We start from the raw sequence: 26,364 nt of genomic DNA on the forward strand, positions 1-26,364 counted from the left end.
TTTCATGCAAATGGGATCATATAGTACGTGGTCCTTTGTATCTGGCTTCTTTCACTTAGCACCGTGTTCTCAGGATTCATCTCCCTTGTTGCATGTGTCAGTGCTTCGTTCCTTTTTATGGATGATTCTTTTTATGGACAATATCCTTTTGTAGGGCTAGACCACCTTTTATTTATTCATTCATCAGTTGATGGACATTTGGGTTATTTTCATTTTGGGGCTATTATGAATGCTGCTGTGAACATTTGTGTGCATGTTTTTGTGTGAACGTTTTCAGGGGTAATCACTTAACATTTTGGTTATATCCATCTCAGATATTTTCTATGTGAATGTGTGCCTGTATTTACATATAAATAAATATTTGTGTTTTTGCAAGTGTGGAATTCTAGTATGCGTATTGTTCTATAGCTTGCTTTTACCTCCTTGGCAGTGTATCTGTGGAGGTGTGTTTCAAGTTTTACACTATTTTTACCCATTCACTTCCTCTGTTCAGGTGTATGTTTGGTAACCCAGGACTTTACTTTGCAGGTCCCTATCATGGTTCAGTCCATTGTCATTCGGTCTCTAAATAAAACACTAACCCGACTGGAAGACACGGAAATACTGCGGGTATCAAAGCAGGGTGTTGTTGAGGCGGGGCATATTAAAATCTGCACTAACGTCGTTCTTGAGGTAGGCACCCAGTTTGGCTTTGAAAGTTCACTGTCTGTGGCCTGCTCAAGCCAGGTGTGGTCCTGAGGGGTAACTGGCCACCCTCTGGCCCATCCGATGGTATTGCTTTTCTTGTCTTGGCCTCCTGCTTGTCTTTATTCTGTCTCATCAGAGGTCACTTCTTTGTCCCTGAAGTAATCACATGTGGTTTTCTCCACAAACCTTGTAACTTATAAGCATACATCATAATTTGTTGCTACTGCTGTTGTTTTAACACATTTATCTGCAGAGATAGGCTGCTTATATTCTGCTCAGGCCAGCTGACTTGTACCTTCTGTGATTGGGCACAGAAAGGCTCAGATGCCCCTGTCAGTGGGGGCTTATGCTGAGCTAATACCTCCCATAATCCGGTTGGACAGGAGACACACGCTTCTCTCTCTGCATGAGAAGTGGGAGGGGATAGCCTCCTAGATGTATATTTTCTTAATGTGAGTTATTAATACAGCTACAGAAACATATTGGGAACAGATGTATCTGAAGTATCCTTTTGTTTTTAGGTGACGTACAGCCTCACATATACAGATACAGGTGAGGTAATAAAAGCTGATCTCTTTCTTCTTCTGGGAGCAGTGAGCAGTGCAATGGTTCCACTCCAGCAAAAGTTTGAAATTTATTTTATTCAGGTAAGCTTGATAAATTTTCATATAAGTATCAATAATTGCCAAGTATAAAGAAATCATGAATTAGTGGGAAAAAAATCTCAAATTAGAAGTATTACTACAACCATTTGTTCGGAACAAAGGGCTCACATGTAGCCTGTGGAAGCTTGTCACAAAATCCAGCCGGAGTCCTTGTGTCTTTTCCACTTGGGAATAAGCTTCTCCTCCCTGTGAGCTTGTTCTTATACAGCATGATGTACTCCTACACTCCACAGATATATTTATAGTTCTGAGTAGGGGGAGAAATTCTTTCATTGGTTGGTAATCCCAGATTTCATTATGAAAACCATTTCATTTTCCCTCTGCCATTTCCTTATTAAAATGAGAATTGCTTGGGGGCATTTCTGCACTGTCTTTCAGCAAAACGCAAAGCCAGTTCCTCTCAGTGGAAACCCTGGTTATGTGGTGGGGCTCCCGTTAGTTGCTGGATTTCAGCCGCAGAAGGGATATCCTTTTTGGCTCTGTAGAAAAGCTTCATTTCCCTGTCCATGCGTGTGGGCTGCACTTCTCCTGATTGCTGAGGGTCCTGAGGGCTGGAGAGGCTGGTCTCGGCCAGAGCTGCCTTCGGAGGGCTTGGCCTGCACAGCAGGCAGGGCTGTGTGGAGCCTGATGGGGTGGGACAGCGTGGCCCAGGGGACTGGCAGTGTCTTACAGTTAAAGCCTTCAGACAGAAGGGTTGACAGACGTTTAGAGGTATTTGATTTTACACTTAAACCGAGACTGTTAAATTAGTGGTTTTGAAAATGTGGAATTAATTTTGAAGGGCCAGTTTTTGAGAATTTTTCTTCTGAGGCTCTCCTAATCAAGGAAAACAGTTACAACTATTTTTCCTTCTCCTGGGAAATAATTATCAAAATCCCCACGGCCTAGAGAAGGGATATTTGGGTCTCACTCAAATCTCATGTCACACACGTGACACCATCTCCTAAGAATCTGCTGCTTCAGTACCGGGCAACTCCCTTAACCTTCTGTGAATGTCTGGGATCATTCAGACCACAAATAGATATGGACAACTTACTCTTCTTCGTAGTACAACTGAGCAAGACTGCTTAGCAGCAGAGGGGATCCGGGCCCCAGTATTATTTGGTTACAACATGCAGTCTGGCTGTAAACTCAGGTAAGAGAGTAACTTGCTTCTGTTGGAGCCTATTTTCATTGATCAAAAAAAACAAAAACACTCTTACTCTTCCCATTGTTTTCCTTGTGTTCTCACACTGTACTCCCACTTTATGTATATATAATTTTTATTGGAGTATAGTTAATTTACAATGTTGTGTTAGTTTCAGGTATACAGCAAAGTGAGTCATTATACATATATCCCCTCTTTTTAATTTTCCCATATAGGTCATTACAGAGTATTGATTAGAATTCCCTGTGCTATACAGTAGGTCCTTGTTAGTTACCTAGCACTTCCCATTTTAATCAAACCTCTGCATCAGCTGATAAGCTCATTAGCATATTATTAGTGGTCATGATTCAAGGGGAAATTGTTAAAACCCTTTTTGCTTATCAGATATGGCAGAGTAAAAATATCAAGGCTTTGTATGTTTTATTTATCTTTTTATTGTCAAACATGTTGAACAGCTCTGTGTGGCTTGTTCTAAAGACAGGACTTTTTTTTTTTTTTTTTAAGACAGCACTTCTTACCTTCATTTTCCCTATCCCAGAGTCCCAGAGGCAATCACTTTCAACTCTTATGGTTGAGTTTTTGAAAATTGGTCCCCAGATCTTTAAATAACCCATATATAGTGCTGCTTCTTCATTTTTTTGGTTCTATGACTTTTGTTTTTTATTTTTTTTATTAGGTATAAAGTTGATTTATAATGTTTCAGGTGTATAGCAAAGTTATTCAGTTATATTCTTTTCAGATTCTTTTCCATTATAGGTTATTATAGCACACTGAATGTAGTTCCCTTTGCTGTACAGCAGATCCTTGTTTATTTTCTTACGACTTTGTTTATTTGAGTTCCCACTATGGGAGGTGAGGATCTGGCTTTCTCTTTTGGTCCCCTACCCGACAGGCCACTTGCTTCCCATCCTTATATCTCCCCAGGGTATCTACATCATCATTTTGGTTAGACCAAAATTCACCATTTACATTATTCTGATCGTGTTAGATTAGCATTTCTGAAAGGAGGTTCTGTGGGATACATTTCCATAATGTCAGCAAGGGTAAGTCTGTGGTTTAATATTTTGGGAAACACCAAATTAAAGTTCAAAACATGATTCCTTACTAAGTAAGCACTTCTCAGAGTCTTCAGTAATGTCAGTGTACTTCAATGGGGACATGGGTAAGTAATATTTCTCAAATGTTTGGCCATGGAACCCTTCTTGTACAGAGCTTCTCCATGGAATATAGTTTGGGAGACTTTGTTTTGGATTCATCTCCCTGGCTAACCAAAATTTCACAAAGTGAGAGACACTTTAATTTCAAATAATCCCCTTTTTGGAGAGTGAGAAAATAGAATATGTGTATTGTTGAGGAATGTAAAAATAAAAAACACTGCAGGTACAATATTCTATAATCAGAGATATTATGGGTACTAACACTGTATTACGGAGAAAGCAATGGCACCCCACTCCAGTACTCTTGCCTGGAAAATCCCATGGACGGAGGAGCCTGGTGGGCTGCAGTCCATGGGGTCGATAAGAGTCAGACACGACTGAGCGACTTCACTTTCACTTTTCACTTTCATGCATTGGAGAAGGAAATGGCAGCCCACTCCAGTGTTCCTGCCTGGAGAATCCCAGGGACGGGGGAGCCTGGTGGGCTGCCATCTATGGGGTCGCACAGAGTCGGACACGACTGAAGCGACTTAGCAGTAGCAGCAGCAACACTGTATTAAAGTGAGGTATTTGGCAGATGTAACATAAAGATGGCTAATACCTTGAGACAGATGTCCTTGTTTCTTATTTTTAGTACTTTGTGTGTTCTAGAGAAATGTCATAATTAAACATGACCTTGACATTTATTAAGAAAAGAAAAAACTGTAGGTTTGAACAATCACCTCATTTGACCTCATTCTCCTTGCCAAAAGACTGACCAAAGCTCTCACATGTCGGCTGGTGGCGCAGAAGATGAAGAGCCTGCTAAAGGGTCAGGGCTTCCCAGACTACGTGGCCCCTTTTGGAAATTCCCAGGCCCAGGATGTGCTGGACTGGGTGCCCGTCTATTTCATCACCCAGACGTCCCATGTGAAGGTAACTCGGGAGAAGCTGAAGGCCACTTGCTAGTGGTCTCCGGCGTGCACCTGCCCCTCTCACTGTGGGGAGGCAGAGGCAGTGGCGAGGCAGGGGGCACCCGTTGAGGGAGTGGGTGGCTGTGGGTGGGAGTTTGGACTTTGTTGTCATATGGGCCTGGATCTTGAATACTGATTTTGCCCCTAGTTAGCAGTGATTCAGCCAGCGATTTTACGGGTTTGAGCCTCTTTTTCCTCATAGCTGTATTACTGCCCTCAGGGCTTGTTGAGAGTTAAAATCGGGTAATATTAATCGTGCCTAGTGGTCACTCTATAAATGGGGACCACTACCAGTCACCATCCTGTTCCTTGTTGGTGTTGTGCAAGGTCTTCTCTAGGTATCATGATATGATAGATGAAGTGTTCTGTTTCAGTAAGACTTCCTCCCATCTGCAGAGCTGTCCCATCCATTGTTCCCTGGTCTATAAAAGCACTCCACCCATGAGAGCTTTCAATTCTAAAGTTCCCAGAAGAGTTTAATGGAAATTGACATCCTACAAATAGGTTCCAGATCACATGTGGTTCTTCTGCCCACCTTTTTCTTTTGTCTCAGCAGTCAGAGTGTGGGCCGGCCCCGTCAGCGGAGGCGTGCTCTCCATCTTTATCCTTTAATTGCCCAGCTTTTTCTTGTCACTGTTTCTTCAGGTCTCTCATTATCTGCTTAGCACATTTATAGCATGGGGACAGTGGGGTGAGGACTAGTTCACTAGCTCCGATCCCACCCTCCCCACTGAGTCCCCAGTAGAGATCCGTGATTACTCAGTTCCTGCGGTTCAGCTAAGTCTTGGCTCAGCTCTGCCGCCTCTGTGAACCAGGCAGATTGCTCCTAGCTTCTTGCAGATGGGTTAAGATGTCCAGTTGTTACTTCTCCCTTAGAAGGGAAGACATAAGTTGTGGCGGGATAGGCAGCAGCATGGACACAAGCACTGCCGGGGTCTGTGCCAGTCAGGAGCTGAGAGGGCCTGGAGCGGGTTTCATCCCAGCCTTCTAGGCAGAGCCGACACGAGGGCATCTGCTGGGCTCAGCTGACACCAGCTTCGTGTTGCATCTTCTCCTAATGACAGGATATTCACAAGGATTTTTGAGCCTGCAAATTTCTTAAGAGACAGTGCTAAGCCAAGGAATTCCACCCTTGCCTTTTCAGCCGGCACCAAATTTAGCAGGTATGCTAGCTTTGCATGCCCCAAAGAAATGTATTTTTAAAAACTTTTCATTGTGGAAAAATTTCACACATACATACACAAAAATTAGAATACTCCAGTGGAATTCCATCTCCCCATCGGGCAGCTTTAACATGATCACATTTGCCAGCTGAAGAAACTGTAAAGACAGGAAAGAGGTCTGGAAGGCCCCCTTCACCCATGTTCCCCTTAGGGCTGAGCAAACAAAGCTCCTGGGGCAGAGGTCTCAGGCCCAGCTTGCAGTGTCCAGGCCTGAACTGGGCAGCTCCACTGTGGCACCAGTGCCCTCGACTGAGAGTCAGAGTTAACTTCTTTGAAAACTTAAGACAGCACCTGTATACCCCAAGGTAACATCTTAATTGCCAACCAATGAAATCAGATAAGCGAAAAGAAAGGACGAGAATTTCCTCTAAGTACATTTTAACATGATATGCAGTGAGGTTTAATTCCTGACTATTAAAAATACTGTATTCCCTTGCCTCCTCCCCCCATGCCAACTGCTTTCCTAAAGAATCTCTGAGGTAGATGTAAATGGGTGGGTGCAGTTAGACCTGTCAGGGCCCCGGAAGCTCCATAGTTGGGGGTACAACTCCCAGGTAAGGCTGGTCTCTTTAGAAACAGGAAGGGCTGGAAAAATTATGCTTTAGGTGTTAAAATTTTTTTGGAGCATTGAGTACTTTTAAAATACATGCTGCTTCTAAGCTGTTTTTATCTGAACTTCTAGAGTCTATTCATTCTCTTGTTCAGAACATTTTGTAATATGGGAAACATTTTATAATTAAAACTCTGAACTGCAGATTAAGTTTGACTTAAGGTTGTATAATACTCAAATTGACTAATGGCATATTATTGTACAGGATTCCTGCCAGCTCCCAGTGGCTTTGACGGTAGAAGTGAAGTGGACTAAATACGGATCCTTATTGAACCCACAGGCCAAAATAGTCAATGTAACTGCAAGGCTAATTTCATCTTCCTTTCCTGAGGTAGGCCTAATTTTAAAGATACAAGACACAAGGCCAGACAAAACTCAACTGTGATAGGTGAAATTTATTATTTTGTAAAAAATAATAATTAAACAATCTGAATTCTTAAAACAATTTAGCAGTCACCATTTACTTAGAGGAAAAACCTCCACTGAACAAAATGGTTTTGTTCACATTTGCATTCTTGTTTAGATTTGATCTTTAAAATTCTTGTCAGAATTGACTTATGAATGACATCAGTGTGTGAGGGACAACCTGAGTGAAAACTGTCCCTCTCCTCTGACTTAGTGACTGATGAGCCCTCCATGTACCTATCAGATTCATGAATGACAGCTATTGGGTGAGGAAGGGCATGGAAGCTGTCCCATCTTTGTTATCCTGATAACCCACTGGAGGGCAGGGCTTGCATTATTCTGATTTTGTATTACAGACCAACTCAGGAAATGAAAGGACGATTCTTATTTCCACTGCGGTTACTTTTGTGGATGTGTCTGCACCTGCAGAGGCAGGCTTCAGAGCTCGGCCAACCATCAACGCCAGGCTGCCCTTTAATTTCTTCTTCCCATTTGTTTGATGTAAGTCGTTAAATAAGGAAACTATACCGTATCTGCAAAATTCAGCACGTGTGGGGCCCACGGTCCCTCGGAGACATTCCACTTTATTATAACCCTTGAGATTGCCCCCAGACCAGCACACTTCCTCTCCTCTCACTTCCCTCCTCTTGTCTCCCTTCTGGAATGTCATTCTACTTGGTCTGACATTAGAAGGGGGCATCGTCTGGTCTTAGCCAGTTCCAGTACCCTCAACACATAGGTCATATGTGGAAACTAAGTTGCACTTTTGAGAAGACACGAGGACAGGCCTTCAGGTAGTGCAGGCATTGAGGGTTTATCCAGTTTATTCATCCCCTGCTTTAAAAGTGAGTTATTTAAAAAAAAAAAAAAAGAATTATTTTAAAAATATTATTTTTAGTTCGGATTTTCTTCCTTTTCAGGTCCTGCTGAAATGAGTATAAAAATAGCAAATTGTTTAAAATCATGCGAGTAGAGGACAAGGCCTCACAAGGGGATCTTCCCCCAAATGTCATGTTAATTACAGTGGAGTCTTGGCTCTAATTGCCACTTCTGCGCCAGGCACCGGAGCTAGCTTGCTCTCCAGTTAGTGGGCTGGTCTGGGATGCCACCAAGTGATTCCAAGCAGTTGAAGCGGGAAAGGATCTAGTAGGAGGGCCCTAGGGAAGGAGAGAGTTTATTTTATACATTAATTGTACAGTAACTGAGGAAAATGTTGTCAGGTGGCAGAACTAGGTGGAGCCAGCTAAAAGCTGGAGGATGCAGAGGAGGGGGCTGGGTACTTGAGAATGGCCTCCTAGGGGGAAATTGTGGTTAGCTATTTAGAACAGCTTGGACATGTAAAAGACTTCTAGAATGTGTTGATAGCTAAAATAGCTTTCTTTTTTGTTTTTCAGAGTGCTCATATGAAAGGATGTACTGATCCCTCAATATACATGTGAAAAGTGAAAACTGTACATTTGATGAGATTAAATTTTATATATGGCTAGTAATTGTCCAGCTTGTTCATTTTCAAGCAAGAGTAAAGTGTTCAACGTGAGGAAAATATAGTTTATGATACATTTGTTACACAGTGTGGGGTGGGACATTCTCAGTCACACCAAGGAAGAAATAGAGCCTCTAAAAGGCTGTGTCCCCCAGAATCCGAGCCGGCAGCAGTGAGGCAAAGCCATCAAACCAAATCTCTCCCCGACATGGCCCCAGAGGGGCGGCTGTCTTCCTTGTCACAAGCCCATGAGGCAGGTCTTCCCTTTGAGCTGGAGAAGGCGTGCATCTAGTTCACTTCCCCGAGAAGTCCATGCTGTCTCAATAGCTTGTTAAGTCTCTCAATTTCTTGTTCCTGTTATTACAAAAGCAGACAAATAACCGAATTTACCTTCTGAGCCTCCCCAGGCACGTGGCAGTCATGCAGTGAGCCCCAGGCACATACTGGGCCCCAGAGCTGAATGAAAACCACGCTTCTAATGGAAATCACTCAGTCTGGGCCCAGCAGTGACAGCGGAGAGGAGACACTGGAAGAGGGGGTTCCTGGCGGAGCTGCAGGGCGGAGCAGTGCCTGGGCTGAATCTGGAAGGACAAGGAAGGCCTGTCCCAGGGGAGTGGGGCTCTGGGCTAACGGCCCCACGAGAGCAGAGGCCTGGCTGGGAGGGAACAATCTGTAAACGGGGTGTTTTCCCAAGCGCCTTCTTACCTTCTCAGAGCAGCTGAATTCAAGGTGCTGGATCTTGGTGGCCAGTTGTATGTTTATCTGTTTTAACCTTAACAGTTGCCGTTCTGAACGTGTCTTAACTGAGATAATTATCCCTGAAAAATAATGGTGAGGGTCTCCATGATACCAGTTTCTGATTTAACCACTTGGGAAAAAACCCTGCATTCCTTATAAATGTATACAGTTGGGAAGAGCAGTGACAAGTAAAACAATCATAGCTTAAAGGCATCATAACTAGGAGGGTCAGGTTTTTCATTTCTGAGCTACTCAGTACCTAGCTGAGACATACTTCTGCGGCTTGCCTGGTGTGAGAAATCCTTAAAAATAATCACTGACCAGATGAGGGTTAAGCTCCTTAAGGGACCTTGTTCATAACATTTCTGCTACTTAGCAGCACTTGCTCAGGAGGCACTAAGTACAAGTCTGGAAATGCTCAAGCTTGGGGCTGTCACTCTCCCCCCTTTCTGCCTCCAGGGCTGTGGCCAGTTTAATTGTCAGGCACTAACCTGAACCCTGTTTGGGGCAGGGCTCCCCGATGCCCACACCACAGCGGGGACAGAGCTCCCCAATGCCCACACCACAGTGGGGATGAGGCCTCAAAGCCTGTGCTGCAGTGGGGCTATTCTGCCCCCTTCCAAGTGTGAGTGACCGAGTCTGGACCGTCACCCATGTGTGTGGTGCCCACTAGGTCTGGAAGCAGCCATTCCTGGTTCACAGTGTTCCTGGCTGTCCCACCGAGTCTGGTTTAGCCTATGTTCTGTCACGCTGAAATCTGACAGCAGTGTAATAATGGGCAGTAGCAAGTGCTCCTACGCCTTGCAGCCATTTTTTTTTAGACAAAATGAATACTTCTCACAATAGTGTGATGTGAAGAGTACTGGGTAGTAGCTGGTTCATGAGTCATTTATAGTCTGTCACAGTCTAGGTACCTCACATAACCTTTGAACACAGTATGTTTCTGTCCGAAAAAAATCAGCTGGCATTAACATCTTCCACATTATCTGAAAAGCTTATTTCCTTTGACAGAACCCAAATAAATGTTCTTAATAGGCTTTACTCTAAATCACTAGGTCTGAACCAGCAGGTTCCAAAGCCCACGTGCCCGACAGAGCCGCTGCACAGGCCCTTACCCTGCCGGGTGGCACCCAACACAGAAGGAGCCTTGGGACTCACTGCGCCTGGCAGGGGACGGGCCCGCCTCTAGCAGGCCTCACTGTTGCTCACTTGGTCTCCTGACAACCACCCATAGCCCATCAGCTTGGGCCCTAGGCCACAGATTCCCAACCTGCTGGACACCGATCACCTGGGAGTGCTTCTCGAACAGACACCCCGCCTGGGCTCCTCTGCACCAGACTCGCCACTTAGAGCGCTGAGGGTGATTCTGACACGGCAGGTCCACGGACAGGTGTTCACTGACGGCTGAACCACTGACCGGTCACTGAGTCCACATAAAATCACAATACAAACAGCTGCTCTGAAACAGAGGCTCCCCACACCAGCAGGGAGTGTGTGAGGAACAGGACCTGTGCCTAAAATCCGGGAAAGCGGTGTTTCCCCCAGCGTGTTCTCCAGAGCCAGAGTCTACAGCAGGCTGATGGGTGTTACTTCCTCCCAAAGTGTCAACTTGGAAAACAGCTACGGTTCTCAGAGCCTTCATCGTGCTCACTCGTGTTGTGATTTTCTCCAAGCTGGCAGAATCTAATGTACCGTGTTTCTCAGCTTCCTTGCTCCCCTCCCTGATGGTTCCCCTCCCAGGGTGGGATGGGGTTTGATAAAACACTCTTCAGGAAACACCTCGCGAGAAACAAAAGTACTTCGGCAACAGATCAGGGACTGGTCTATCACCCTTTTTAATTAACATCTTTAATCATGAAAATAGAGCCGAAAGGAGAAGGGCCCTTCCTCTCAGAGCACGTGTGCTGGTGTCAGTCTGTAACCACAGAGGCGGCAGTGGGACACCAAAGCAGACCATTTCATGTTTCTCTTGGCTGCCAGGAGAAGGACCGGGGGCTCTGCGCCCCTTCCAGGCTCTACCCACTGTCCTACCCCCCACCTCCCACCCCCAGCTTCCTGGCTCAGGAGCGCAGGGGACATACCATTGATGATCCGGGCCACCCGCCACAGCCGGAGCAGGATCAGCAGTCCTAGAGCCTCGAATTGATGCTCCCGGAACAGGAGGACGAGGTCGAGGATGAAGGAAATGACCACCACGATGGTGTCCAGGATTTCAAACTTGTGGTGAAAGAACTCCAAGCGGAAGACAAATATTTTAAAGAAAATCTCCATCATAAAAAAGGTTAGGATGGCAAGGCTCATGTAGTGGAACACCTGAAGGGGACAAGGAGACACATGAGAGTAGACGCAGGCTGATCACGGGCTGAGCTGGTTCACACAGATGAGCCAGCTTTGAATGAACCTGCCCAGTCACCAGAGGGAATCCATTCCCTTCACCAATCCCGCATTCCTGCCAGCACCAGGCACTGGTTTTGGGCTCCGACTGTAGCTGGGAACAGCACAGACACTGCTCCCTGAAGGGCAATGGGGCAATGGCAGAACTGAAAACATCCACCATCCCCTTTGGCCCAGCAGCTCCACTGCTAGGCATTTATCATACAGCTAAGTTCACATGTGCACAAAGACAGTAAGGATATTTACTGCAGCACCATTTGCAGAGCAGACGATTTTCTTCATTATTTGTAGAACAACAGAAATGTTCATTAGACCAGGGTCCTTTTAAAAGCATTACAGTACCTCCCTGTGGAGTACTTCATAGTTGTTCAAAAGACCAAGGCTGACCCATAAGTATTTACTAGAAATGATCACCAAGGTGGGTGATAAATGAAGAGAGTTCCCAGATCTAGATTCATAAATACTAGTCTTCACTAAAGTAACCATTTCCATTCTGGGGCAGGGAAAGTATGAAGAGAGCTGAGACATCATCCTGGCCCAAAGAGGCTCACAGTGACCAAATCTGGGACCATTTGAAACTGAACACTGAAAAGAATGACTGTGTTTTTGTGATACACACTAAGGCAATGCCAAAGAATGCTCAAACTACTGCATAATTGCACTCATCTCACACGCTAGTAAAGTAATGCTCAAATTCTCCAAGCCAGGCTTCAACAGAACACGGACCGTGAATTTCCAGATGTTCAAGCTGGATTTAGAAAAGACAGAGGAACCCGAGATCAAATTGCCAACATCCACTGGATCATCAAAAAAGCATGAGAGTTCCAGAAAAACATCTGCTTTATTGACTATGCTAAAGCCTTTGACTGTGTGGATCACAACAAACTGTGGAAAATTCTTGAAGAGGTGGGAATACAAGACCACCTGACCTGCCTCCTGAGAAATCTGTATTCAGGTCAAGAAGCAACAGTTAGAACCTGACATGGAACAACAGACTGGTTCCAAATCGGGAAAGGAGTACGTCAAGGCTGTGTTTTGTCACCCTGCTTATTTAACTTATATGCAGAGTACATCATGAGAAATGCCAGGCTGGATGAAGCACAAGCTGGAATCAAGATTGCTAGGAGAAATATCAATAACCTCAGATATGCAGATGACACCACCCTTATGGCAGAAAGCGAAGAACTAAAGAGCCTCTTGATGAAAGTGAAAGAGGAGAGTGAAAAAGTTGGCTTAAAGCTCAACACTCAGAAAACTAAGATCATGGCATCTGATCCCATCACTGCGTGGCAAATAGATGGGGAAACAATGGAAATAGTGGCAGACCTTATTTTGGGGGGCTCCAAAATCACTGCAGATGGTGACTGCGGCCATGAAATTAAAAGACGCTTGCTCCTTGGAAGAAAAGCTATGACCAACATAGACAATATATTAAAAAGCAGAGACATTACTTTGCCAACAAAGGTCTATCTAGTCAAAGCTATGGTTTTTCCAGTAGTCATGTATGGATGTGAGAGTTGGACTATAAAGAAAGCTGAGTGCCAAAGAATTGATGCTTTTGAACTGTGGTGTTGGAGAAGACTCTTGAGAGTCTCTTGGACTGCAAGGAGATCCAACCAGTCCACCCTAAAGGAGATCAGTCCTGAGTGTTCACTGGAAGGACTGATGCTGAAGCTGAAACTCATTTGAAAAGGCCCTGATGCTGGGAAAGGTTGAAGGCAGGAGGAGAAGGGGACACAGAGGATGAGATGGTTGGATGGCATCACTGACTCAATGGACAGAGTTTGAGTAAACTCTGGGAGTTGGTGATGGACAGGGAAGCCTGGCGTGCTGCAGTCCATGGGGTTGCAGAGTCAGACAACACTGAGCAACTGAACTGAACTGATAAAAGGATACTGACTAGTCGATGTAGAAGGAAAGGTATGATTAGAAATCACTGGTTTGCAAGCCAGTGTGTTCACAGACTCACACAATGATCATCAGTGGATGCTAACTGGGGAAGAAGTTTGTATGATGTTGAAGTGTCACCATGTGGATTATATACAACTGCAAAGGGAAAAGTGCCCCTGGACAGTGCAACAGCTCAGCATTTACAACCTGAATCAGGTGATCCAGCAGACTAATAGTGGGTCCCTGGCCCAAGGTGCCATGAGATTTAAAAATAAAAATAGCCCACCCTTGAGGAACTCTTGCTTTTTAAGCCTCTTGACCTAACCTGTGTTGTACGGGAAACAGAATAAAGGAACAGGGTGGTTCAGATGGTAAAGAATCCACCTGCAATGCAGGGGACCTGGGTTTGATCCCTGGGTTGGGAAGATCCCCTGGAGAAGGGAAAGGCTACCCACTCCAGTATTCTGGCCTGGAGAATTCCATGGACTGTATTGTCCTTGGGCACAAAAAGTTGGACACAACTGAGCGACTTTAACTTTAAAAGAGCTCAAATATAATGTCAGAAATCTAGTTTGCAAAAAAAAGCACTATGAACGAGGAAATTTGAATGAAAACTGGTTATTAGATATTATGGAATTATAACTTTTTTAGGTGTAATAATGCTATTATGGTTCTATAGGAGAAAAACCTCATTCTTAGGCATTGTTGAAGTACTCAGGGATGAAGTGTCACGATGTCTGACTTTAAAATGGTCAAAAATATATGGGCATGTTTGTGGGTATGTATATAAAGAAAGCAAATACAGAAAAATGTATGTTTGCCATTTTTCATAATAAAAAGTAAAGAAAAAAGGCACAAGACATTGAGCATAGGTGGTAAGTTACTGATGCTATTAAACAGTAGAGGGAGAGAAAAGATTATCCATCTATGGGAGGACTCAAGTGTCACAGAAGAGAACATTAACGACTGCCTTGGTCAAAGGGGCCACGAGTAGGAAGGCGGTTTAATGTTTTCTTCCTGTCCTTTTGCTGGTTGAAAAGACACTTATGCACAGTCCACTGAATTTTTTTTCAAAGGGTGTGGGGAGATGTTTTTTAGCCCCTGGCCTCCTCCCAGTTACTGGTGATAGGGTCACAGAATGCACCCACTGCCCTCTGGATGACTGTCTGGGATGGGCCAGGCAGTAACTGTGAATCAGGGAATGAATGGTGGGCGTGTCCCCCCAGTGGCTCCAGCACAGGGACCACGTCAGCATGTTGACAGGAGGACAAACAGCCCGTCCTCTGGGGAACGGGAAGGAATCCTTCTCTTGGTTTGAGAATCAGTGACAGACTCCAGCTCAGTGTCTTGGACAGCTCAAGATGCAAGCCTGCAAGCCATCAAATGACCTGAGGTATCCTGCTTGTAGGGAACTCATATCTACAACCAAGAAAGAAAACATGTGCTCTATTCTTTGACTGAAAGCACCCCATCAAACTACTCTCAGAGAAGCCCTGGTTGATTCTCTGCGGGTGCTGCCCGCCTCTGCCCACCCTCAGTGCAGGTAACAAGAGTGAACCATGTTAAAGGGCTGTGGACACACTACCTTGGGGGCATAGTTATTCTTGTCGGGCTCGATGATCTTCAGGTCCAAAACGAGCTCTGCGAGCACCAGGAGGGCATCCAGGACGACCAGGCAGATGATGATAACCTGTGGACCGACGGAAGAAGCAAGAAACCATGAGACCTGAACAGGGACCTTCCTTCCATCTCTAAGGGCTGTTAACACCTGGGTGTCAAGGATGGGAGACCAGTTGCCCACAGCAGCTCCAGCGCCCTCTCAGGAGGCCTGCTGGGGGCCGGCTCCTCTCACTGGAGCCCCTCCTTCCAGTCCAGGGCCGTGCCTGTCCTCCTAAAGCCTCCGTGCAGCTCACTGACTGACCCTTGGTCACCACTGGTCTTTCTCTTAACTTGGAAGTTCACTGCTTCTCAGCATCTCTTGAACCAAACTGCTAATGCCTAGATGGCAAAAAATAAGTAGTAATGTTTTTTAAAGCTTTTGTGTTTCTAGTTCTGGGAATTGCTCTTGCCAGGGTACACCCAGAACAGAGGCTCAATAAATAAAACATCCAGCCTCTGACAGCCAAGTTGCAGGAGGATCTCTAGGGACGCCTCCTCCAGGCAGCTGGGTTAGGGTGACATCCACTGTGCCCATCAAACAGCTTCAGACTGGAGACCTGAGGTGCCCACCCCAACCCCATGTGCTCACTGCGGGGGGAGGGGGCAGGGAGTTCTGGGTGTCCTGGGAAACAGAGGAGCTGCTGAGGGAAAGACAATCTCGTGGGATTTGTGACCTGCTGGAGCGGGGAGCTGGGGGGAGACCAGGGTGAAGTGAGTGGGTGGTCTCACCGATGGCGGTGGGGGTGGTCATGGCGACGGAGGCAGTGATGATGGTGAATCGGACAGTGAAGGTGGGGTGGAGGTGATGGCATCTGGGGTGACCACAGGGATGAGGTGGGAGTGATGGAAATGGCAGCAACAGGAGGAACCCCAAGGGGGGGTTCCTCTTTTTTCCCTTGACCCTTGCGTGACCTCTTTCTTCCCTTGAACATACTGGACTGTCAACTTACTTCCCCGGGGGCCTTGCCTCTTACACTGTCAGGCAGACAGACCTTGACCTCTGAGAATTAGTCTGCCGTTATTTTGGCAGTTTCTGCAGTTTCAGGTCGCAATTGAACCAGTTCAGGCCTATAAAGAATGGACTATTAAACTTTGTGACCATTTCAACCTGTAACAATTATGTCACTAAAGTATTTGATAACGTGGTTTATTATTGAAAATTGTATGGCAAAGTGCTCTGTAATGAAATATTCACACAAATCCGAATTCAGTAGCTTAATGAAGACTCAAGCCTCAGATGGCATCTTTCCTTCTTTCCTCGCTCCCTCCCTCCTTGGTTTCATGTTGGAGCTAAAGGGATGTAAGAGCTCATTTAGTCTAGAAGCAAGGGATGGAGATATTAAAAACACACTGGATATTCAGCTGTAAAAAGGAATGGAGCACTGACGTACGCTACAGTGTGGATGGACCCAGAAAACATTATGCTAAGTGAGAGAAGCTGAACACAAAAGATCACATACGTTGTAGGATTTCATTTACATGACATGTCCGGTAGAGGCGAAAAGTAGATTAAGGTTTGTCGGGGTCTGGGGGTTACGTTTAATGGGTACTGGGTCTCTTTGCGGGTGATGGAAGTGTTCTGGAACTAGACAGTGGTGATGGCTGCACAACATCGTGAATGTACTAGATAAATGCCACTGAATTATCCACTTTACAATGATTCATTTGATCATAAAATGATTTAATTAATTAATTTCACCTCAGTTTTAAAAAGTGATTGAGAGACAGACCCAAGGTCACGAAACCCCAGTGCCTGGGTCCCAACCCCGGCCTCTATGAACGGACCCCTAAGGCTCCAAATCCACCAGTTCACAAGGCAGGACGAGTTCTGAGGGGAGCCACGTCACAAGGGAAAACGCTGAGAATTCAGGGAACTGGGTTAATTGCAAATCCTCACTGGAAGTCAGCCACCCCTAGCAGCAGCACCCAGGGGTGCAGGGTGTAGCGGGCTGTGGGGCGGCCAGTCCTGAGCCAGCTCCCGTTAGCCTGGACCTTGGGCACAGCTCTCAGCTCTGCCGTGCCTTGGCGTTAACTCTAACAAGCTTCAGCATCCTTCCGGGGGAGATGGGACTTCGCTGCTTTTTCCACCCTGACTGACAATGGCAGCATCGAGTGAGATAAAGTGTGAGGTGTGCTCAGCAGACGGCCTGGCCACGGTCAGCAGGTGATAAAAGTGAGGCTCCTCCCAGCCTTCCTGGCCATGCTCCCCTGCCTGTCTGTGGCTACCACGGAGGCCTGACTCACCCCAAGTTCTCTCCTTTGGTTGGTTGTGCCATCCTGTGAGAAGTGACAACAGTCAACTATATATCATGTCACCTTGGTCACCTCAAACCATGGGAACAGGTGGAGAGAGAGGGCATTCCAGAATCTCTTTTATGTGGATTCTATCTGCACAGATCAAACCCTTGAATCCTTACTCCCTACCCCGAGGTAGCCTCTCTGCTTCCACTTGGGCCCCTCTCCAAACTGCTCATGTCGCTGCCTCCCCACCGCACACTTGGACTCTGATGGCTGCCCACTGCCGGTGGGTGGACTTCCAGGGCCTCCGTTCCCACTACTGGATACATACAAGCCCGATGGACCCTTCTCAATTCCTGCAAAGCTGAAGCCTCTTTCCTCCCTCAGGCCCTTTGCAAACAGGGCCCCTCTGCCTGGGAAGCTCCTCCCTTTCCATCCACAGACCTCACTCCTGCCCAGCCTCGTGGTGTCAGGTGAAGTATCACCTGCTCTGCCTCACATCCTCAATCGGGTCTCCCCCACCCTGAGGATCTCTCAGAGCCACCCTGCTCTGCTTCCCTGCAGAGGGCTTCTCTCCACTTGTATCCAGCATCTGTCTGATTTCTGGAATGCCCACCTCTCTACAGAGCACCCATCCTCTGCAAGTGAGGGCAGGGATGTGTCTACCACGCTCACTGCCGTGATCCTGGTGCATAGCAGAAGCTAAGAAGTGACTGTTGAGTGAATGAATAAACACCTCTCCTATGCTTTTCCCCAGAGCCACGTGGCCTGGGGGGCCCAGTCAGGAGAGGGGGGACCTCCCCTTGCAGCTGGGAGGAAGCTGGCTCCTTCCTTCTGCTCTTGAAATTGAGGGTTTGGGATTTCAACCCCAACAACATAATACCACATTTCCTCTTCTGTCAGATCTACAGAGGAAAGTGCTGAGCTGCCAGGAGTGCTGGGTTGCCTGCTTTGTTTCTGTAAGTCACACGAGAGTAGGAAAAAAAAAAGACCAAAATAATTCCTTCTCTTTTACTCTGGAACAAAGTCAGTGATGGGAGAGGCAAGGACTGCTCTACTCTACTTTCAGAAGGGACATCAGCTCCAGGGAGGAGCTGGGTTATCATGGTTGAAGGGGGGTAACCTGCAGCAGGGGCCCCCAAAGAGTTCCATTCTGGGAATTGACAGACTGGGCTGGCAAGGAGCCTCCCGCTTTGTGCTGGGTCTCAGAACATGCTTCCAGATACCTGCTCACCCACGCTGGGGTGGCAGGATGGGGTTCAGACAGGGCTGGCCAGACTCCACTCACGTTGGGACTGACACTGAGCCCTGTAGGAAGTCCTATTCCTTCTGCTACTCTCTGAAGCCTGCGTCTCCCTCTCAGGGTCTCCCCATAACCATACCTAGAGATTGGTGGCGGGTTGGTTATGCCAGGCAGATATTTTCAGCATCACTTCAGAAAAGAAGAGACTCCCCCCACCCCTCAATTTATCCTTTCATTTCCTTTGTGTGTGTAGGGGGTAAATTTTGCATAACTTAACATTTAACATTGCAAAACTTAACATTTTCACTCCTTTACAGTTGGCATAAAGTTCACAGGCCTTAAGTACATTCACAAGGTTGTTCAACCATCACTGGTATCTAGTTCTAGAACATTTTCGTTACCTCAACCGGAAACTACATCCATTGAGCGGTCATTCCCCCTTCCATTCCCTCTACTCTGTTGTCTCTGTGGATGTATGCATTCGAGACATTTCACATGAATGGAATTGCGAGACATGTGGCCTTCTGTGTCTGACTTCTTCCATTTAGGATCGTGTTGTCAAGGGGCATCCACACTACAGCACGCATCAGTGCTCCATTCCTTTCTGCAGCGGAGTAGGGACGGAGCACATTTTGTTTAATGGATTCATCAGGTGATAATTGACTTTTGAATTAGGACTTACTCTGCCCCTGACAACAGGGGACCTGCCCTGCACACGATCCGTGCTGGGTAGGTATCTGCGGAGTGAAGGAACTGGTGACAGAGATGGGCCCCCTCCCACCTGACCTTGTGACTCTGGGCTGATGGCTCTGCCCCACCCAAGGCATTTTGGGCCTCTGCCCACCTACCTGAAACCTGTGGGCGCTGAAGAGCTTCCTCAAAGTGGTCCTGAAGTCTAGGCGGGGCCTGGGCACAGGGGCCGGGGCCGGGGTGGGGTCAGTGGCTCTGCCCTCCTCGGCCGAGGCTGAGGCCTCAGTGGGCGGTGGCTGCTCTTCTTCCTCCTCCTCCTCATTTTCCCACTTCTTGTAGTTGATGTTCCAGGCGTGGTAGTCGTCCCCGACGACGGTGAAGTGTTTCAAGAACTTGCTCATCCTCTCGGCGGGAGCCACCCTGGCCCTGCGGGTGACTGCCTGAAGAAAGGGGGACAGAGAGCAAGCGCTCAGGCAGCCTGTCCGTCAGTCTCCGGGAGAGCAGAGCCCCCGCTAGGCCGGGCCCCGGGGTGAAGACGGTCCGGCTTGAGAACCCTGCGAGCGCAGACCGTGAGGTCACAGTGGTTTTTCGTGCATTTATTTTTGGAATCCAGGGTCTCAGCGCCAGTGAGGCAACAGGAAACCCCAGACTCCGTCGGGCCTGCCACTGTGGTCTGGTTGGCAGTAACCAACAGAAGAGGTACTGCCTCCCAGTCGCAAAACACCCACCGCAGGCCCACATGTAAATACCGGAAGACCCAATAGCAAGGTGCAGAGACATCACAACCTAAAAACCCAGAGGTGAGAGTTGGTAGGCCAGGGAGAGGGCAAAGGCAGAAGTAAAAGTGCCCAGAGTTTCACACAAAAGCGAAGCCACCCTCGCCACTGATCGGTCCTAGAAAGGTCTGGGCAGCAAGTGGATTTTTCCTGAGTTCAGCCAGTGCTGTTTTAAATAATTATAGACAGTTGTTTAAAAGACCGATGACTTCAAAGTGAAAAAGCAAATAAGCTTCCCACTCCTTTACCCAACTTACCCTCCCAGACATCAGACTTTTTCTAAAGTTCAATAATGAAAACTTCCAGGTATGGCTAAGAGAAAAGGCAATATGATCAGAATAACAGGAAAAGAGAGCCCCAAACAGACCCAGCTCACTGTGAGAACCTGGATGTGATGGCAATGGCAGTCCAGATCAGTGAGAAAACACTGGTGAGGTTAGGACATTTGGCTTTTCCAACAAGGGGGGAAAAAAATCCTACCTCACGCCACACAGAGAACAAATTTCATTTGTATTAATCTATATAAATGCATTTAAAAGTCTAAAAACAAAATACAGACAAGTATCTTTACGACCTCAGTACTGTGAAGGACTGCTTAAATAAGACAAAAAACACAAAATAAATCAATAGACCTGATTCATCAAACCTAAAAATGTTTGTCTCTCACACATACACACCTGTACAAAGTAAGACACGTCACAGACTGGGAGTAAATATTTGCAATGCATTTAATAGACAAAGATTTTAGTATCCAGAATATAGAAAGAAATCTTACCCACAAAAGACAACTCCATGGAAAACTAGTTAATGGATATTACCAGTCAGGTCACATGAGAGGAAACCCAGATAGCCCAGACACTCAACTTTACTAATATTTAGGAAAAGGTGAATTGAAGTAACAATCACACACCTTTTCATTCCTCAGATTGGCAAGAATTTTAAAATCTACAATAGCAAGCAGTGAATGTGTGAGGCAGTGGGGGTCTCTTGAACCCTGAAGGTAGGAACGGCACTGGCACCACTATTTTTCCAAGCAATCTGGTACTGTTTTGTCAAATTGAAATTACACTAGTTAATGATCTCGTAATCCCACCCCTAGATAGGTTTCAAAGAGAGACTCGCCCACATGTACTCAAATCAGTGACATGTTCAAGAACGTGCACTGCAAATGTTCACCTAAACGGTAGGAGATAGAGAAGTGAATTTTCTCTATTCACGTGATGGAATTTTATACAGCAGTTAAAATGAATGAACCACGTCTCTGTGTATCACTGATGACATCCATGTGTACCCCCTCAGCAGTACTGAACACAGAAAGATCACTCCCTTTCTTCAAAAACATCCTTCACTGGCTTCTCAAATCCCACTTTCTGAGTTTCCTGCTACCTCAATGGCTACCAAATACTACCAGGTATTATTTTTGGAATGTGTGAAAATGTGAGCATAAACATACGAAAGAAAGAGATTTCTGCTTCTGACCAATGACACAGTAACTGGTATAAACAACCATACCAGTTAGAGCAACTGCCGTAAGAGTAACTATACCAGTTGGAGTACCTGCCATAAGACTAGATAAAATATAACTCTACAACTGGGTAAAACGTATGACATTTACTGTGATCCTTGAAAGAAGAGAAACAAGTAAGATGAGCCCCACAATCACTCTAGCCTTCTGCCTGGAGGTACGTTTTGGACTGTGGAGACAAAGATTATAGTTCAGGATTATTGAACTTTACTTCCTCAGGAATTTGCATGGCAAGGTACCAGAGAAAAGGAAGCAGTGCAGAGAGAAAACACTCCAAATATTGGACTTAGGCCGAGTCCTAAACTTCACATGTGCAGAGCAAGACTCCATGAAACAGGGCAAAATATAACTTTCAGGAAAAAACAAAGCATAAAGAAACTCTCAGGGAACTGTGAGCTGAACAAGTACCAGAGAGTTACACAGGTCTGGGTTGGGAGATCTGTGAGTTCCAAACAACGAGAGCAGAGAGATCTTGTTGAATACTCTTGAGTGTTTAGTAGAAATTCTAGAAAAGTCACGCCTTATATATAGACCTAATCTAGCCCTCCAGTCAGGGCTACCTTAGACCTGTCCCAACCAAGCTTAAAAATAAGGCTTTTAAAAAGATCATGCTTCTAAGTAAATTAACTGCCTCTTGGAACAAAACTCAGTACTCTGTTGAAGAAGACAGCAAAATACTCTCAACAACATAACATTCATAATGTCCAACATATAATAAAAAATTACCAGACAGATAAATAAGCAGGAAAATGTGGTCATAAACCAATAAAACATCAGCTTATTAGTTCAAAAGGGATGGAGATGATGAAATTGGCCAATAAAGGTTTGAAAATAGTTAATTATAAATATGTTCAAGGATTTCAAGGAAAACATGAACTTAATGAGGGAACAAATGGAGAATCTCAAAAGAAAAATGGAAACTATAAAAAATCCAAATGGATACTCTAGAATTGAAAAACACATAAATGAAAAATCACTGGATGGGCTTAACAGCTGATTAGATGCTGCAGAAGAAAAGATCAGGGAACTTAAAGATAAAAAAATGAAACTATCCAGTGGAAGCAAGAAGAGAAAAAAAGCTAGGGCTAAAAAAAAAGAACAGAGCTTCAGGGACATTAAGTTCCTAATATACATGTACCTGGAGTACCAAAAAGAGAAGAGAGGGAAAATATTTGGAGAAATAACACCTGGAAAAAATCTCCAAATTTAATGGAAAAATACAAACATACAGGTCCAAGATTCTGAGTCCCCAGAGTACCACGTGACCTAGAGCAGAAGCCCATCAAGTGCCTGTTGGTGGAGGGCCCTGGGGCCTCCAATTGCTGGGTTCTCAAGGTTGCCCAAGGACCAGGCCCACAGCCAACCTGAATCTTTCTGGGTGGTTAGTGGCCATGATGCCCTCCACCAAAACACTTCATCTGGCAGATAGAAACCTCTTGCACTAATTCTCAGCATGGTGGGAACCTCAGGGTGTGCTACAAAAACCACATTCATATTTTATACAGAAAACTTTTTTTGAAACTTTGCATCCAGTAAAGAAGCAACTTTCAGTAATTTGGAATGAAAATATGGCACCCAGCAGAGCAGAAAACAACTCTAGTTTTAAGTCAAAAATCCGTCATGCCAGAAACAGCAAAGTTCCAGAAAAGACAAAGATCATGAAAACATTGTGAGCCTCGGCAACTTCACCACCCACCCTGGACTCTCAGCTCTCGGCACCCGCCCACCCCCAACCTTGCCCAGACAGGTGGAAGGACTGACTCAGCGAGTTGTGGGGACCACCAGCCTTAGTCCTGGCCAGGAGCAGACCCTCTGTAAGCACCCGCTGGTATTATTAGTCCTCAATAACAAACACTCTCCACCTCCACTCCTCCGACTTCTTCATCACCTGTGGATATCTCGGTTCACTGGTTACTGGGCCCAAACTGTCTGCCTCTGCAGCCCCATGTGTTTAGTCACATGGACTGAAAGATTCCTTTTCTGGCTGAAGCTAGATTTAGTTGCTTCTATCATGTGCAATCTGGAGAATCTAGACCAGTGGAGTCCCTGGCCCTGAACTGTCCCCACTGCTCCTGCATTAACCCTTGCCGTCCCAGTGTATTCTGGGTATTCTGGCCCCGCTCTCTCTGGGGTCACTTTTCAGTATCAAAGCCCACAACTGTGGTTCCCACCTGGACTGGGCTGTCTCCTCTCACAGTGTGGACTTTCTGTTTAACAGTCTTGCCTCCTCTTGATTTTCCTCCCATCTCTGGCTGCTCTTCCTGTACCGTGTCCCTGCCCCCACGCCACCGCAAGTTCTCAAGTCCCTGACCCTGAGCTTGCCCTGGCACAGGGCGACTCCCCTCTTTGGTGGTCTCTGCACATCTGTGTTCTCAAGGCTGCTCAGGTGCCAATCAGTCTCCAGTCTGCCGTCTGATTTCCTGTCAGGTCATTAGTCTGCTGTGATCCAAACTGAACTAATTTTTTTTCTTCCCTCCCAAATCTGCTTCTGCTTCCACACTGGCCTAGGTCACAGAGTCACATCCGCCCTGCCGCTCAAGTCCAGAATGAAAGATCACTCTTGGCTTCTCTCCATCAGGCCTGTCAATCTAACCTCCTGAACACCATTCCTCCTGCACCTTCTCTTCGTCTCTCTCCTACCACTCTCAACCTCTTTTTGGGACACTTGCACCAACCTCCTGACTTGGCCTCTTACCTCTGACCCTTTCTCCACCCAGTGGTGGCCAGGTCACCTTGCTCCGGTGCTGGGCTGGCTGCGTCCCTGCCCTTGCCTATCTCCCTCCCCTCCTTCCCATTGCTTTCAGTCCCTCCACCCTCACCCCCTGCCAACTGCTGCCTTCAGGACAAGGTCAAAGCTCTCTTGGTTCCTTCCCCAGCCTCCACCACACTCCAGTTACACTAAACACACTGTGGTTCTGGAATAAACCACTCTCTCTTGCTTCCAGAATGTCACACGACCCGCGCCCCCCCCCCCCCCCCACCTGGAATACCCACCATCTGCCTCACCCCAGTTCTTCTTCAGGTTTTACAGAATCAATTTTACCTCCCTTGGGAGGACTTCCTTAACTGCCACATGTTGGGTGAGGGTCCTTCCTCTACTTGCCCATCAAGCCACTAACGAACACTGACATCTCAAGGTTGTCTGACTCCAGCACTAGTCTGTGAACCCCGGGAGGGCAGATGTTGTTCCTCCCTCAGTCACAGGGAGGGGCTCAGTATTTAATAAACGATTTAACAACAAAACCGCAGGAGCTACCCATCAAAGGTAATTGCCTACTTCTCCTTTAGAAATGACAGGTATTACACCAGAAAAATTACTACCTGGGAGAGAGGGGGAAAAACAAACAAACAAACAAACAAACAGATCTACAATTGATGCAGAAGAAAGTTTTCTTGTGAATGTCTGTTTTTCAGACTCTGAAGCTGTCATCTGTAGGAGGGGGAAAGTCCCTATTTCATGGTCATCCAGCAATCACTGAAATAGGTACTTTTTAAGAAATTCATCTGACTGCTGATTCCCAGGGCCGAATGTCTGCTAAGTCCCCATTTCCCCATTCCCTCTCAGAGCCTACTTTTGGGGACTTAATTTGCTTATTAATAAACACGTGTGTGCATGCATGCTAAGTCATTTCAGCTGTCGTCTGACTCTTTGTGACCCTATGGACTGTAGCCTGCCAGCTTCCTCTGTCCATGGGATTCTCCAGGCAAGAATACTGGAGTGGGTTGCCATGACCACCTCCAGGGGATGCTCCTGATCCAGGAATCCAACCCATGTCTCTTATGTCTCCTGCACTGGCAAATGAGTTTTTTTACCAATAACGCCACCTGGGAAGCCCCATTAATCAACACTGCCACCCCCAAACAAGACACAATAGCAGCAACATCTATTATTGCTGATTGTTTATAATTTGTTATAACGGCACGCTGGTAAGTTCCTTAAATGCACTATTTCATTTTAATTCCTAACAACTCTCTGAGGTCAAAGTCATCATTTTGGGTCTGGGTGAAAAAGGTGGTATGTCCAAAGTCACACACTCAGAAAACGGCAGAGCCACGACCTGCCCTTGGGCTGGGCTGTATGACCTGGAGGCCCCCATGTTACAAGACATGGCTGAGAAAAGGCCAGGCAGGCTGTGACCAGAGATCTGCCAGCTAGGAGGGTGCAGTGGGTTGAAACGTGGCTGTCCCAAATCCATGTCTACCTGAAACCTCAGAATGTCACCTTGCTTGGAATACAAGCCTTGGCAGATGTCAAGATCTTGCTGGGAATTCCCTGGAGGTCCCAGTGGTTAGGACTCCCGGCTCTCATGGCCAAGTGCCTGGGCTTCAATCCCTGGTCAGGGAACTAAGATCCCACAAAGAACACAGTGCAGTAAAAAAAAAGAAAAAAAAATCTTGACATAAAACCATGCTGGATTTAGGACGGACCTTAAATCCAGTGACCGGTGTCCTTATAAGAAGAGGGGGGACTTCCTTGGTGGTCCAGTGGCTAAGACTCTGCACTCCCAGTGTAGCGGGCCCACGTCTGATCCCTGGTTGGGGAACTGGACCCCATATGCTGCAGCTAAAGAGCTGACATGCTGCAACTAAGACTCGGCACAGCCAAATAAATAAATATTAAAAAAAAGAAAAGAAAAGGAGGGGACACTCAGAGGAGGAGGCCATGGGAGGATGGAGGCAGAGACTGGAGTGATGCATCTACAAACCAAGGAATGCCAGAAACCACCAGAAGCTAGGCTTCCCAGGTGGCGCTAGTGGTAAAGAGCCCACCTGCCAATGCAGGAGACTAAGAGACTCGGGTTCAATCCCTGGGTCAGGAAGATCCCCTGGAGGAGGGCACGGCAACCCACTCCAGTATTCTTGCCTGGAGAATCCCACGGA

The 26,364-nt window shown here is 46.4% G+C and overlaps 2 protein-coding genes across 9 annotated transcripts in view; one reads left to right on the plus strand and one right to left on the minus strand.

The window, feature by feature from the left end:
• The window catches only part of TCTN1 (tectonic family member 1), a 27,907-nt gene extending 19,574 nt beyond the window's left edge, over positions 1–8,333 (plus strand). For 2 of the 5 annotated variants that reach the window (XM_070769539.1, XM_070769541.1), the window contains 9 exons: positions 529–672; positions 1,209–1,334; positions 1,731–1,816; positions 2,347–2,487; positions 3,623–3,661; positions 4,409–4,571; positions 6,648–6,773; positions 7,204–7,348; positions 8,242–8,333. In XM_070769539.1, coding sequence (XP_070625640.1) covers positions 529–672; positions 1,209–1,334; positions 1,731–1,816; positions 2,347–2,487; positions 3,623–3,661; positions 4,409–4,571; positions 6,648–6,773; positions 7,204–7,347 — 969 coding nt within the window. In that variant the 3' untranslated portion in view covers position 7,348; positions 8,242–8,333. Of the gene's footprint in view, positions 1–528; positions 673–1,208; positions 1,335–1,730; positions 1,817–2,346; positions 2,488–3,622; positions 3,662–4,408; positions 4,572–5,673; positions 5,773–6,647; positions 6,774–7,203 lie in introns of those variants that run through there. The other 3 variants (XR_011561172.1, XM_070769540.1, XM_019977450.2) reach the window with 3 other exon arrangements.
• The window catches only part of HVCN1 (hydrogen voltage gated channel 1), a 33,193-nt gene continuing 13,646 nt past the window's right edge, over positions 6,818–26,364 (minus strand). For all 4 annotated transcript variants that reach the window (XM_070769542.1, XM_019977456.2, XM_019977455.2 and 1 more), the window contains 5 exons: positions 19,341–19,622; positions 14,938–15,042; positions 11,150–11,381; positions 9,036–9,148; positions 6,818–8,684 (listed from right to left, as the gene is read on the minus strand). In XM_070769542.1, coding sequence (XP_070625643.1) covers positions 8,619–8,684; positions 9,036–9,148; positions 11,150–11,381; positions 14,938–15,042; positions 19,341–19,622 — 798 coding nt within the window. In that variant the 3' untranslated portion in view covers positions 6,818–8,618. The remainder of the gene's footprint in view (positions 8,685–9,035; positions 9,149–11,149; positions 11,382–14,937; positions 15,043–19,340; positions 19,623–26,364) is intronic.

This window comes from Bos indicus, chromosome 17, assembly GCF_029378745.1.
Source record: "Bos indicus isolate NIAB-ARS_2022 breed Sahiwal x Tharparkar chromosome 17, NIAB-ARS_B.indTharparkar_mat_pri_1.0, whole genome shotgun sequence".
Lineage (NCBI taxonomy): Eukaryota > Metazoa > Chordata > Mammalia > Artiodactyla > Bovidae > Bos > Bos indicus.